Below are 15,014 nucleotides of genomic sequence, written 5' to 3'. Positions count from 1 at the left end.
TATTGTGCAAAATGGATGACCCTGGAGGACATTATGCTGAGTGAAATATCTCAGTCACAAAAGGACAAATATTGCCCCTGTTGTAAAACAGGACTGACATCAGGGTTGAGGGAAGACAGAAAAGGAGGGGGGGAATGATGTATACTACACTGAAACAGATGAGGGAGAGAACTGTTTAAAACGGATATATGATTGGGTATTTTTGTCATGACAGGAGTCCAGAATGAAGGCTGCATAGTGGAGTGGACTTGGGGGAAGGGATTGTATAACAATGAAAGGTTTTGAAAGGTTTTTCTTTTACTTTTCAAGGAGAAGAGTGAATTGGGAGGAGGGAGTGGGCAGGGAGAAAAGTGCAACAATGAATGACTGGAAACCCTAAGTCTCTGTAACTTTCATTAAAATTAATAAAAAAATGAAAGAGAAGACAATCAAGGCTGGATCTGGGGTCAGCTGAAACTTCCCTGCCCACCAAGCCCCCCAACTCCAGGTCACTGGCTCTAAGTTCATTGGGAAATGGGGAAACGGTTCCACCTACAAATTGAACCATGTCCCTTCCCTGTTCACCGCCCTCCTCCAGGGCCTCTGGGTGCCCTCAGGTTCAGAGATACATCTCAGCTCACATCTACTTTAGATTCCCCTTCTGGAATGGATGACCCCACCTCTCCTGCTCTTTCCAAAGTGATCAACTCCCCATCCCTCACCCACTTACCCCCAGCTACTCTGTTACTCATTCAGACCTTTGCTGCACATCCTCTGAGCTGACTCCCAGATCTCAGCTCTCAATTAATGTGTCATTGTTGTTGTGTGCCTTTGATTCTGAACAGACCCATAGCTGACCCTCCAGTGGGGTTACAGAGGCAGTGAATGTTGTGGGAGGAGATTGCCGGGCCTCCTCCCATGGAACAGCTGCTGGAGTCAAACCTTTGGGATAGCAGCATAGCTTCTTACCGCTAGGCCAGCCGCGCTCCCTCAATCAACGTGTACAACAGAAAAATAGTTTCTCCACTCAGTTTGTTGGAGGAAGAGCAGCGACCCTCACAGGCCCCCTAGTGGAGGTTGGCAAAATAACAGGGTCTGGATGCATTTGCATCCAGAGTGGTCCAGGCGCCAGACAGACAGGAGGACAGCACCCGAGTGCAGCGGGGAGCAGGTGGTCACCTCCTTTTGCAGGACAGCTCACTGTCCATCAGGGGTGACTGTTGAACACACAACTCACATCATTTTTGTGTTACTGCTTAGGGATAAGGAGAATCAACAGGTTTTGGGCATTCCTGGAAAATGCAAACGATTAAAGTGCTTGGGCGATAACCAAAAAGATTGGTGGTTTGGAGCTCTGGTGGCCTAGTGGCAAGAAGCTGCACTGCCATCCCAGAGGCTCACGGTTCAAATCCACCAGATACTCTGCTGGAGAAGGAGGGTCAATCTCCGCCAGTACCAGTCAAATCTGATTTGATGGTACACACAAAAATAATAAGTAAATAATAATAATAATAATAATAATAGTAATAGATTGGTGGTTTGAGTCCAGCCAGAGGTGCCTTGGAAGAAAGACCTGGTGCTCTATATTTATTTATTTAAAATCTCTCACTGAAAGCCCTACACAAACTCAAAAAATGTGACCAATGTCACTGAATTACACATTTAGAAACTAATGAATTGTATGTTTTTGCTGTGTATAGTCTTTAAAACAACAGCAACAAAATAAATAGAGATTATAAATGGAAAAAAATTTAAATAAGGAGAGCTCTGCAGAACAAAGTTCTAATCTAACACATGTAGGGTTGTCAAGAGGCAAAGTTGACTGATAGCTACTGTTGTGGTTTAGTTGAGGGAGAGGGTGAGGTGAATGTTAAGCAAAAAGCTGGCATCCAGGAAGGCTTCCTAGAGGAGGTGACTTTTAGAGGCTCCTGGAGGAAGAGGAGTGTTCAGGCTGAGGGCAGGGTGAGTGAATGGTGAAGAGAACAGCTGAGAAAGTGGAGGCACTGAGGCCCAGCTGGCATTTGGGAGGAGGAGGAGGAGGAGGACAGGAGGCACACACCTGTGGTGGCGAAGTTAATCTGGGCCCAGCAGGATTCTCGCTCTCTGCAAAGGGATTCAGGAGAAAGTGAGGACTGGCCCAGCCTCCCCCACGCACTGGGGCAGCCGCTTCCAAAGTCCTGGCCCCAAACCAAGCCCAGTACTTGGCTTTCAGCTTCCTCCCTCACCCTCATTGATCTTTCTCCCTACAGAGTGCCTGGGAGGGGAGGCCAGATCCCAGGCCCTGTTCCCTGGGGCACCCCTGCCCCCAATCCTCTCAGTGCCCAGCCAGATGAGGGAAAAATAAAGAAATAGAAATTCATTTGCTCAAGCCCCTTGATTCGTGATCCATGATTGATTCAGACCCTCAGGGAGGGGGGCAGTAAACATCCTGACACCAGGAATTAGAACCACAGCTTCGGGGTGCTAACAGGGCACCGTGTGAGCCCTGCAGTCACTGCTCTCCTGCCCTTTTGCGGGGTTCTCAATGGGTCACAGCCCTGTTCCAGCAACAGTGAGCCTCGGGGCCCTCATCTGTCAAATGGGATTATTTTAAGTGCCCACTCCCAAGGCCGCAGTGAGCATAATGGGAGCGCCTGCTTGGCAGGTACCAGCCCCACGCCAGTGAGTAGACAGGCGGCTCTTAATGGCTTTTGTTACTATTAATTTAGGATCCCTGGTAGCACAGTCAGTTAAGCTTTCGGCTGCTAATCTAAAGATTGGCAGTTCAAACATAGCAGCTCCTCTGTGGGAGAACGATGACACAGTCTCTTCCATTTAAGATTTACAACCTCAGAAACCCGAAGGAGGGTCACCATGAGTCGGAAGTGACTTCCCAGCATCCTCCTGTTCTATTATATTCTCTTATTCCTCCAGTTCCTATTCCTGGACATTCCTCCCACTGGCGGGTGCTGTTCCGGGCAGGAAGCTGGGACCCAGCCCAGCACCATAGTCAAAGATGCTTGGACACCCACCCACCAGGGCTAAGAGTGAGAGTCTCTGTCCCTTACACCACCCACTGAGAGTCTCCAGGGAAATCTCACCTTTTCTTCTGCAAATTAGTGACTTTAACTGCAGACACAAAGAATGAACAAAACAAAAGAAAAGGAGGAAACTTGGTTAGACTTGGGTCCTGGTCCCATCCCCAAACTCCTAAAGACCTCTGAAAGAAACAGTTTCTGGTCAGGAGCTCAATAGTTGAGAACGACTGAAAGGTTGGCAGTTCAATCCTACCCGCTGCTCTGACAGGGAAAAAATGGAGCTGTCTGCTTCCATGAGCATTACAGCTATGTTTCTTCTCCTGTTTACTTTGTTCGCGGAATTAATTACATCTCTTTTCCTCACTAATGTTTTTTTTTTTTTTGGAAAAAATGCGCAGCAAAGAAATCTAAGGTGGCAGTTGATGGGTTTCTCTGAATCAGGATTGACTCAGGGCATTAGAAGCCTGTCCTGATGCGTCCCCTCCCTCCGTGCACTTGCAGCTCGGCCTTGACTTGTCCCTCGCCATGTCTGCCACTCACAAGCAATGCCCCCACTAACAGGCCTCCAGGACAGCAGGACTGTGGGAAACCTTCCCACAATGCACGAGCACGCACAAAACATCGTCCTTTGTGCTCCGAAACAAACGACTGTGCACAGGAACCCATTTCTACACTCCCGAGGTCAGAACTGGCAGCCCCTGGGCCTGGGGGGTATGGGGGTAGAGAGGCCTGGGCAGTGCCTTCTTTCCTTCCTGTTACCTTTCCTGATCACCATGACAATAGCCACCGACACAGCAAGGAAGATGAGTGCTCCAGCCAGGCTCAGGGAAAGCGCCAGGATCCAGGTGGGCACTGGGGGGGAATGGAAACAGAGGAGAGGGCAGGTCATGGTGCTGTGGGGGCAGCAGGAGGATGGGACACCTGGTGTTTGCCCAACAATGCTCCCCACCCATGAGGCTTGGCTGCATAGCTGGACCCTAGGGAAGAGGCAAATACTGAGTCTAGACAATTAACATATTCCTCTGGCCATTATGATTGGTTCAGGGAGGGCCTGTCGCCTAAGTTAAGCCAATGAAAGCTAATTCTGAGACTTTCGTTCAACCTCTAAGTTTATTCCTCTGGTTAGAATTGCAAAGCGAAGTAGGATATGGGTCTGGAACTGCAGGATGCAATTCAGTACCATGATGGGGGTTGGGAGGGTGAGGGTAGGAGAGAGAGAGGGAGGTTCTGAGATGAGAAGCCTCCCAAGAGAAAGTGGGACAAGCAAGTGGCAAAGAATTCTTGACTTCTTTATGCACCTGGATCCAACCATACCTAAAGCCAGTATGATCCTGGGCTGTTGAGTTCTATGAAACAAAAATTTGTTAATTCCTTAAGGCAGTTTGAGTTAAGTTTTCAGTTCTTTGAAACTCAGGAGTCCTGTGTGGGAACCAGAGGTCTCAGACCCATTGGGCGTGTTATCAGGAGGGCCTAATCACTGGAGATGAACATCACGCTTAATAAAGGAGAAGATTAGCAGAAAAAAGAGGAAGACCCTCTACTAGTCAGATCCGATTTGACGGTACACATGCACAAAAAATAATAAAAGAAAAGAAAGAAAAAAAAAAGAGGAAGTCCCTCAATGAGGCGGACTGACAGTGGCTCCAGCACAGGAAGGACTGTGAGGATAATGCGGGACCTGGATGGCGTCTGGCCTGCACGGAGCACTGTAAGTTAGAACCAGTCCAATGATACGTAGCAATGACAGTGAACTAGAGGGTCACACAGCACAACATCTACTCCCAGCCACGCAGCAGAAGATCCCGAGACACACAGAGAGGTCGAATGCAGAGGCATGGGAGTCCAGCTCCAGCATTTTCTTCCCTGCACAGGACTGAGCTGCCCCTCGCCAAAGCGAGAGAGAGTGGACCTCTGGGAGGTCCAGGAGGAGGAAGGAGAAACACACAGTGTTAGCCCTTGTTCATTCATACATCTGGGGCATGAGGGCTGGTGCCACGTCCGGGCAGTGAGACCACAGGCCAAGGTGAGAGAAGGGGGCCTTTGACAGCGAGCTCCCTACTGAAATGCACACTGAGCTGGTTCTGTTACACCATGGGCGCCTGGGGCTCTTCAGGAACAAGGACCAGTTCACAGGGGAAAGTTCTTCATGGAAAGACTGGGTCTAACCTGGAGACAGGCACCTGGGGTGGGGGTGGGGGTGCGCATCACTCCATCACTCCTTTCTGTGTTCAGAATCCAGAGTCAGCACCACTCTCTTTCTCGGACACACATCCGCCTCCCCATACCCCCATCTCAGAGGCAAAGCAAAGTCCTCACTTCAGCCCAGAAGGTCCTGTAGTCTGATAGTCCCCTCCCTGTCCTCCTCTCGTTCATCACCCTTCCCGTACTCACCCCGTTCCAGTCCCCGTGGGCTCTTCCATGCTCAGGAGGAAGCACGTGCCTGCCTCAGGGCCTTTGCACAAGCTGTTCCCCAGATGCCTACAGACTCCTTTTCCAAGGTCACTTCCTCAGAGGCCCACCACGACCACCCACATTCTGTTTAAAATTACACCCTTGTCAGACTGTATTTCCTCCTGCACTTTATTTCCCTCTGCTCACCTGCTGACTTTTTCTCACCTGCTTGTTCATCATTGTAATATTTTACTTTGTCTTCCCGCTCTGTCTGTTCAGCTCTTGAGTATCTTGAATTCTTCCTTCTGCTTCGGCTTCTCTGCGCCCCAGAGCAATATTCAGAGTCTCTTCTGACATCCATTTTGGTCTTTTCTTCCTCCCCTGTCTTTGTAATGAACATTTGCACTCTTCCTGGATGATACCCTTGATATCCTCCCACAGCTCCTCTGGTCTTCTCTCTTTAGTGTTCAAGGCCTCAAACCTGTTCCTGAGATGGTTCTGAAATTCAGGTGGAATAGACTCAAAGTCATATTATGGTTCCTGTGGATTTGGTTTAATTTTTCTCAGCTTCAGCTTGAACTTGCATATGAGTAATTGGTGGTCTGTTCCACAATCAGCTCCTAGCCTAGTTTTCACAGCTGATATTGAGCTTCTCCAGTGGTTCTTTCCACAGATGTAATCAATCTGATTCCTATGCATACCATCAGGTGAAATCCATGTGTATAACCTGCGTTTATGTCTCTTAAAGAATGTATTTGCAATGAATGAGTCATTGTGCAAAATTCAATCATTCTGTCTCCAGCTTCATTTCTGTCACCGAGTCCATGTTTTCTAACTATTGAATCTTCTCTGTTCCCAACTTTTGCATCTTCTGTCTCTCCCCAAAACATTAGTGACAGGAGGGCAGGGATACTGTTTCATTAACTGCTGCCAGGTTTTGTTGTTGTTATTGTTGTCAGGTACCATCGGGTCAAGTACAACTCACAGTGACCCTATGAACGACAGAGCTGAACCCTGTCCTACCTATACCATCCTCTGATACACCTGAGCCCATCACTGCAGTCACTGTATCGATCCACCTGGTTGAGGGTCTTCCTCTCTTTCACTGGCCCTCACCTTCCCAAGAATGACAAGTATGATATCCCTCTCCAATGAACAGCACCTCCTAGCAACATGTCCGGAGCATATGAGATGGTGAAGCTGATAATCTTTGCTTCCAAGGATCACTCTGGCTTCACTTCTCTCAGACAGATCTGTTTGTTCTTTTGCCCTCCTTGGGAAGTTCAGTACTATTCTCCAATACCACAGCTCAAAGGCATCAAGTCTTCTTTTGTCATCTTGATTCACTGTCCGGCTCTCAGATGCATAACAAGTGATTGAAGAGACCGTGATCTGAATGAGGCACACCTTAGTCCTCACAGTGACATCATTGTTCCTCAATAATTTTAGAGACCCCTGACTGCAATACATCCCCTGATCTGACTGCTGGTACCAAGTGTATTCCTTGTAGAGCCAAGGAAGATGAAGTCGTTGACAATTTCAATCTTTTCTCCGTCTGTCGTGATACTGTCCATCAGTCCAGTGGTGGGAATTTTTTTCTTGATGTTGAGATACAATCCATCTTGAAGGCTGTAGTCACTGATTTTCTGAGGAAGAGCTTCAAGTCCTCACTTTCAGCATGCAAGGTCATGGCATCTGCCTAATGCAGGTTCTTGAGTCTTCCTCCAATCCTGCTGCCACATTCTTTTTCACAGAGGCCAGTTTCTCAAATATGTACTCAGAGTACTGACTGAAGAGGTATGGAGAGAGGATACAACCCTGATCCACACTTTTCTTAATTTGAAACCAGGAAGTGGTTTCCTACCACTTGGGAACATAGTTGTTGTTGTTTATTGTTGTGTACCGTGGTAGAGTCGGAACCAACCCATACCTGACCCTCTGGCAGGTTTTCAGAAGCAGTAAATCTCATGGGAGAAGATTGCCCATCCTTCTCCCATGGGGCACCTGGTGGCCTTGAACCTCATGCCTTCGGGATTGCAGGGCAGCTCCTTGCCACCATGACTGAGAGGGAACGTGCCGTTTAGCTGGTGGCTAAAGACTGCTGGAATCCCAGCTCTGCCACCTGCTGGCTGTGGGGTTTAAGAACAAGTCCATTTGCCTTTTGTGCCTCAGTTTCTTTATCTGCAAAATGGGCAGAAGCCTATAGCCCCCTCACTGGGTGGCTGTGAGGATTAAAGAAGGCCAACTGCGCTGTCTGCCTGGCTTTTCCAGGATGGTGTCCTAGGCAGAGGGATCCCTCAGCACCATGGAGATAGCTCAGGGGTGGGTGGCATGTGGAGGTGTGCGAGTGGCCACAGGTGGCTCAGAGGTGGCACAGGGATGCCGGTGCGTGGGGTGGCCTGGGGGCAGTGGAAGAGTGGCATGCCTGGCCACATAGCTCCCCTCCAAATCTCTCACCTGGGAAAGAAACGTGCACGGGCTTGCTGAGGTCCGACTTCTGGGTCAGGCTGTGCTCCCCCATCACGCAGTACTGGCATTGGAATGTCCCCCCTGGAGGCTGGCTACCACCGCCACTCAAGTTGAAGATCACCCCGAGCTGGTCCGCGGGCGCCTGCAGGCACTGGACCACCTGATCTTCACGGTACAGCGTGAAATTTGCGCCCGGGAAGCCCTTGGGGGCTGTGCACTTGACATGGATGGGGTCCTCTTGGCTGCGGGGGTGCGGGGGCACCAGCAGGATGGTGGGTGCTGGAATCGCCAAGGAGCCTGCAGTGCAGATAAAGGAGGGTCGCCAGGGTGGGTAAGGGGCCCGGTGTGTAACATACTGAGCTGCTAACACAAGGGGGATGTTCTCATCAGGAGCTCTGGGGAGAGATGACAGCAGTCTCCTCCATTGAGTACAGCCTCGGATCTCTAAGTCCAACCCGTTCAGAAAAGGTGGACTTGGTGTTGGGTTGGGGTGAGGGTGGTGTGGACAGCGGAGGGGCTGCATGTGGGGCTCTCTGAGCTGGCTGTCTCTGGGCCTTGGCCATCCAGAGGATGGTAACCCCTCCCCTACAGCTGTGGCTGCCACCTGGTGGCTTCAGGGCTGAGGATTTGAGCTTCCAATCCCAAGGCACATGGCTTGGATGCACCAGATGCTTGGTGGGAGAAAAAAGGGGCCACCTCTTCTCTTCGGACTCTGAAAACCCATTGGAGGGTCAGCTACAAGTCAGTTACACTCAACAGGGCACAGCAACAGCCACCACCATACTGCTAGGTTGAGGGGCCTCTGTGACAGTGACAGGGTATTTGAATCATTTTATATCCTTTTAGAATCACAGAGATGGTTATTATAAAACGAAAACCAAATGCATTCTCATTATGCCTCATCCAGCTCATAGCTGCCCTTTGGTTGGAGAAGAACCACCCCACAGGGTTTTCAGGGCTGTGAGTAATCTTTCCAAAAGCAATCTGTCACTTCTTTTTACCCACAATCTGTCACTTCTTTTTACCCTTGGGTGGTTTCAAACCACCAACCTCTCAGTCCGCCTGCCAAGTTCTTAACCACTATCCCACCAGGCTCTTTGACGGTCATCGTGGAATAACTCATTATATTAGATCTTCACAAATAACAAGCCCATGTAAATAACACACCCACATAACTAACACAAAGACATAAAATGCATGTAAAATGGGGGGTGGTTTGCACTGTTGGCAAAAAGCATAGACTATGTAGATTATTCACATAACACCACAGTACTCTCATTATTTCCAGTAGCACTGAACCAGTAGCCTGGGTGCTGGGACAGAACAATGAACAAGACAGACAGACAGACACCCAGCTCTAGTGCCTTTGACATTCTTGTCCAGGACATGAGCAGACAGGCTACTAGGAAGTTGGCTTCAGCTGGAGCAGCCTTGGAGGGCTTCCCTGAAGAGGTGACGCTTGGGCTGAGTTCTGAGAGGGAAGGCTGAGTGAAGAGCAAAGGCAGAGGCCCGGTGGGTTGAAAGGAAGCAGTGAGAGGGTCAGGGTGGCCGGGCTGGGGGCAGAGCAGAGGAGCTGGATTCCAGGTGCGGTGATGAATATGTGTTTTAGAGCAAGACTACATGCGGGCAGGAATTGCCTGGGGCCCAGTCTCTGCCCCAGCTGCCCACCTGGCTGTGTCTGGCTCAGGTGAGGTCTGTACAAGCCGTCCGGTGTTTGGCTTCCCTACACCTTGCCAGCCCCTGCCCTGAACCTCAAACAGATTCTTCCCCTTGGGAAGCCAATGGGGCTGAGTCATGGGGCGTGGGCAGCTCCTCTCCAACAGGCTGATATATCTGACATTCTTGATTTTGGGGTGACAAGGAGCCCAGCAAGAGAAGGCACTTCCTAGGGTGCTTCTCTGGCTCTTGGGCAGACGAGGGGAGGCCAGCCTCACCTCTCACCTGAGAAGGGCAGAGCAGCTCAGCACTGGCCTCTGGTCCCACAGCAAGTACAGTGGGCTTGGGTAGGGGCGGTGGGGCAGAAGTGACGGTGAGGGCATCAGACTCACCAGCTGCAAAGAGCAGGACAGACCAGGGCATCTCTCCTCCCGCGCGGCTGGAGATCCAGCTGAGGCCAGAGTGGCCCCCCGCTGCCCACCAGCTCCTCCTGTGAGGCCAGAGAGGGAAAGGAGAAGCAGGGCTTACTGGAGCCCAGTGTTTCCTCACTGGCAGGAAGTTGCACACCCTCTGGGCCTGAGAGGGACTCTCCTCTCCCCACCCTTTTCTTGAAGGCACATCAGAACCTGCTGCCTCGCTGCACCTCCTTGGCTGTGGTTTTGCAGAGTGGAGGGGAAAACTGATTGGAAATTGGATCACACTTTTCTCCCCCAAAGAGAACCCTTGAACATGAGGAAGAGTGATAATCGAGGCTCTTTGGGGAACCTACTGCCAAAACACAAACCGCAGCTTAATCGGTACCCAAACAGACAAATTTATAGCGAAGGCGCTCGGGCATAGTGGTTAGAGCTCGGCCTCTGTGACCTCGGTCCTCTGAAGCCTCAGCTCTCTGCTCTGTAGAATGAGGTTAACAGTAGTAAGGACAGGCCCAGAGAACTCAGGGGATGTAACTCGATACCCAGTGAGTTATAAGTACACCCCTCAGTGGGAAGACTCACAGAAGAAAAGCTTCACCTTGCCAGCAAAAGGGACCACTCGCTCCAAAGCAGAACAATAAGACATGTTCCAACTGTGATGCTGGTCAAAGTCTGGGTTTTAAAGTGTGGATTCCAAATATGAAGGTCATTGCTATGCATTGCTTTGTATTTAAATTAAACCTGGATTAAAAGCTAAGAAGCCCCTGAGTGGTGTAAATGCTTAAGCGCTGGGCTGCAGGATAGACCTCACTGCGATGCATTTTATAAAACCCTCTGTTTAACTATGCACACGCCGGTCCTGTGAATTAGAATCCTTAGACAGCAGTTAAATAAGACTAAAGAGGGGGTTTAAGAAGCGCGCTCCTCGGGCACTAAAGGAGATCTGGAAATTTGCCATGAAGGAGATGGGAACACCTGATGTTTGCATTGACACCAGGCTTAACAAAGCTGTCTGGGCCAAAGGAATAAGGAATGTCCCGTACCGCATCCGTGTACGGTTGTCCAGAAAACGTAATGAGGATGAAGATTCCCCAAACAAGCTGTGTACACTGGTTACCTATGGACCTGTCACCACTTTAAAAAACCTACAGACCGTCAATGTGGATGAAAACTAATAGCTGATTGTCAAATAAAGTTATAAAACTGTAAAAAAAAAAGAAAAGACATGTCCCCTCCTAGTTATAGCCCCCAAATTCCCAAGGCCATGTCCTGCGAATAGGTTGTCTTTGATCCCACTAAATAATCCTTTTCAAACAGAGCAGGTCTAGCTAGACATTCACTCCTGAGAAGGATGGAGGGCCAGAAAGAATCACTGCAGTGGATGTTTTCCCGGTAATGTACAAAATTCATTCTGACCCCAGGGCCTTTGCACATGCTGCTCGACCTATCAGGAATACACTACTGCCAGCTCATCAAATCTCCCTCTCAGGTCTCTGCTTTATTAACACTCCAGGACACCTGTCTAGATTCTTTTGGTTTTGGAAAAAAATTCTGTGTAGCCCTAGACTTATGATCTTCCATATTGTAATTAGCATGTTTGTATTTTTAAGCCATTTCATCTTGGTTGTCAAGTTTATTGATATAAAATTTGCATTCTTATCTTTTTCGTGTCCATAGGACCTGAAATGACACTTCTGCTCTCATCTTATTAACAGTAATATTTGGGTGTTCTCTTTTTTTTTTTCTTTATTAGAGGGACATCGTGCTTGGGAGGGTGGAGGGATGGCGCAGAAGGGTAAGGCCCTCTATGAGGTGGATTGATTCAGTGACTGGGGTAATCGGAATGGGTGTGATTGGCACAGGATAAAGAAGGGTTTAGGGCTGTTGTACATAGGGTCGCTATGAATCGCAAACTCATAACACATAACAACATTAGTCTTGCTAGAGGCTAATCAATTTTACTCATTCTTCCAAAGAACTAAGTTTTGGCTTGGTATTTCTGGAAAGAAAGATGATTTTCAATAAGATAGATGGACACGGTGACTGCAACAATGGGTTCAAGTGCGTCAGAGATGACGATGAGGACACAGGATTCAGATGGTTCATAGGGTCACTACGAGTCACACTGAACTCACCGCACCTAACAACAGCAGACACAACAACAATAACAACAGAGTGTATCCTAGTCATGGCTTTCTGCTCCTTATTCCCTTTGTATTCTATTTGTATTTCATTCACTCTTCTTTTTAATATTTTTTTTGTTTAAATTTTTACTTTATATTGGTTTGCTTACAAAGTTTGTGCACATTGTTTCACACTAGCCTTCATTTGCATTGTGTTTCATACAATTTTACTCTTCGTTTTAGAACTGCTTAAGGTAGGGATTTGGGGAGTTCTAGTTGTTCCATGAACTGAGAGACAGTGAGATCGAATCCTGAGGGATAGAGATGAGCCGTCTCCTCCCACGGGACTTAATTTACAGTCTTTGAAAACCTGCTGGAAGGTCTGCTGAACCAACTCAGGTTCTGAATCCATGGCATGAGTTGCTTGTTGTCATTAAGGTGGAAATTTAGTAGCTAAATGATTTTAAACTTTTTTTTTTAGTTTAGTGTGTGTATGTGTGTGTGTGTGTGTGTATACCGCCAAATCAGATCTGACTGGTACAGGAGGAGATTGTTCCTCCTTCTCCAGCAGAGCATCTGGTGGATTCGAACCACGTACTTCTGGGACTGCAGTGCAACTTCTTGCCACTAGGTCACCAGAGATTTTAACCATTTTTTTTAATCTTTGAATTAAAGGATTTTAAAGCTATACCTTTCTGTGTGACAGAGAATTTAACTGTGCATCTGAGAGCTGGACAATGACTTAAGATGACAGAAAAAGAACCAATGCCTTTGAGTTGTACTGGAGAAGAGCATTGAGCATACTATGGATTGCCAAGAGAACAAACAGGTCTGTCCTAGAGAGGGTGAAACCAAGTTGTTCCTTAGAGGCAAGAATTTTGAAAACCATCTCACATACTCTGGGCATGTTGTCAGGAGGGACCAGCCGTTGGAGAAGGTCACCATGCTTGGAAGGGTCAAGGGACAGCGCAGGAGAGGAAGACCCTGGATGAGCTGGATGGACACACTGACTGTGGCAACGGTGTTAGATAGGTCAGAGATGGTGAGGTTAGCGCAGGATAAGGCAGGGGTCAGTGGCTCTGTTCGTAGAGTCTCTATGAGTTGTAGTTGATTTGACAGCACATATTATCAACAACCTGCCTTATGCGGATGACACAACCCTGCTGCATGAAGCTAAGGAGGACCTGAAGCGCTTGCTGCAGAAGGTCAAGGACTGCAGCCTCCAATATGGATTGAGGTTCAACGTCAAGAAAACAAAGATTCTCACCACTGGGCCGATTGGCAGCATCAGCATGGATGGTGAAAAGATTGAGATAGTTAACATTTTTAGTTTTCTTGGCTCCACAGTCAACACTCTTGGTAACAGCAGCCAGGAAATAATCAGGAGATGAATTGCATTGGGAAAGTCAGCTGTGACGGACCTCTCAAGAGTACTGAAGTGCAACGACGTCAGGCTGGAGACTAAGGTACACCTGATCCAGGCTATAGTCTTTTCAATTACGTTCTATGCATTGAAGAGTTAGACAGCGAATAGGGATGATAGAGAATTTATGCCTTTGAGCTGTGGTGCTGGAGAAGAGTGTTGAATAGACCATGGACTGCTAGGAGAACAAGCATGTTTGTCCTGGAGAGGGTAAAGCCGGAGTGCTCCTTGGAGTCAAGGATTCTAAAGCTTCGTCTGACATACTTTGGGCATGTTGCAAGGAGGGACTGGTCCTTGGAGAAGGACATCATGTTTGGGAGAGTGGAGGGATGGTGAAGGAGAGGAAGACCTTCGATGAGATGAATCGATTCTGTGACTGGAGTGGTGGGAATGAATGTGTTTGAGTTGAGACGGCGAGGTTGACACAAGATACAGCAGCATTTAGGGCTCTTATACATAGGATCTCTATGAGTCGCAAGTGACTCGATGGCACATAAGAACAATATCATCATCAAATAACAACAATTTTGTCTTTGCTTTTAACTCTGAGAACAGAACCTTGGAACCTGGTTTTTCCACATGGGTTGCAGGTTAGATGAGAGTATAAAATGACTCTAGAATGGGAGCTGACCAGGCCTAAAAGACCACCTCCTGATACGAGGCATCCTCAGAGGAGAAGACCCAGGGTTTATATTCCACTGAAAGACATTTGGTGAAAATGCTGGACACTGAAGCACCATGGGCTTCTGGGTTAGTGAACAACATTCCTGAACAGAATTTGGAATCCTTGAATTTAAGACTGATCTCATTGACTGTGCAAAGGCATTTGATTGCGTGGATCACAACAAATTGTAGCTAACTCTGAAAAGAATGGGGGACCCAGAACACAGGATTGCGCTCATGTGAAACCTACACTTGGACCAGGAGTCAGTTGTCAGAAAAGAGCAAGGAAAGACTGCATGGTTCAAAATCAGGAAGGGAGTGCACCAGGGATGCATCCTGTCTGTATACCTTTTCAATCTGAATGCAGAACAGATCACTCGGGAAGCAGGGCTTTACAAAAAGGAATGTGGCATCAGGACTGGAGGAAGACTCATCAACAACCTGCGTTATGCAGATGACACAACCTTGCATGCTGAAACTGAGGAGGACCTGAAGCACTTGCTGCAGTAGACCAAGGACTGTAGTCTGCAATATAAATTGAAGCTGAATATCAAGAAAACAAAGATTCTCACCACTGGGCCAATTGGCAGCATCATTGATTGAGATTGTTAACAATTTCAGCGGGCTTGGTTCCACAATCAACACTCTTGGTAACAGCAGTCAGGAAATTAAAGGATGATGCATTGCATTAGGAAAATCTGCTATCTCCAGAGTGCTTAAGAGCAAGGATGTCAGTTTAGAGACTAAGGTGCATCTGATTTAGGCATGGTCTTTGCAATTATTTGTTATGCATCAGAGGGCTTGACAATGACCAACAATGACAAAAGAATCAATGCCTCTGAGTTGTGATGCAGGAGAAGAGTATATACCGTGGACC

At 48.1% G+C, this 15,014-nt stretch overlaps 1 protein-coding gene across 1 annotated transcript in view; it reads right to left on the bottom strand.

Annotated features, from left to right (window-relative positions):
* The window catches only part of CARM1 (coactivator-associated arginine methyltransferase 1), a 74,265-nt gene extending 63,289 nt beyond the window's left edge, over positions 1-10,976 (bottom strand). Inside the window, exons 1-4 of the mRNA XM_006898848.1 lie at positions 10,972-10,976; positions 9,791-10,002; positions 7,845-8,153; positions 3,756-3,848 (exon numbers count right to left, since the gene is read on the bottom strand). Of these exons, the coding sequence (XP_006898910.1) occupies positions 3,756-3,848; positions 7,845-8,153; positions 9,791-10,002; positions 10,972-10,976 (619 nt within the window). The remainder of the gene's footprint in view (positions 1-3,755; positions 3,849-7,844; positions 8,154-9,790; positions 10,003-10,971) is intronic.
* Between the last annotated feature and the right edge of the window lie 4,038 nt (positions 10,977-15,014).

Source organism: Elephantulus edwardii, unplaced genomic scaffold (assembly GCF_000299155.1).
Source record: "Elephantulus edwardii isolate Elephantulus edwardi_28Jun2011 unplaced genomic scaffold, EleEdw1.0 scaffold00237, whole genome shotgun sequence".
Taxonomy (NCBI): domain Eukaryota; kingdom Metazoa; phylum Chordata; class Mammalia; order Macroscelidea; family Macroscelididae; genus Elephantulus; species Elephantulus edwardii.
This window is presented reverse-complemented; position numbering and strand designations above follow the sequence as displayed.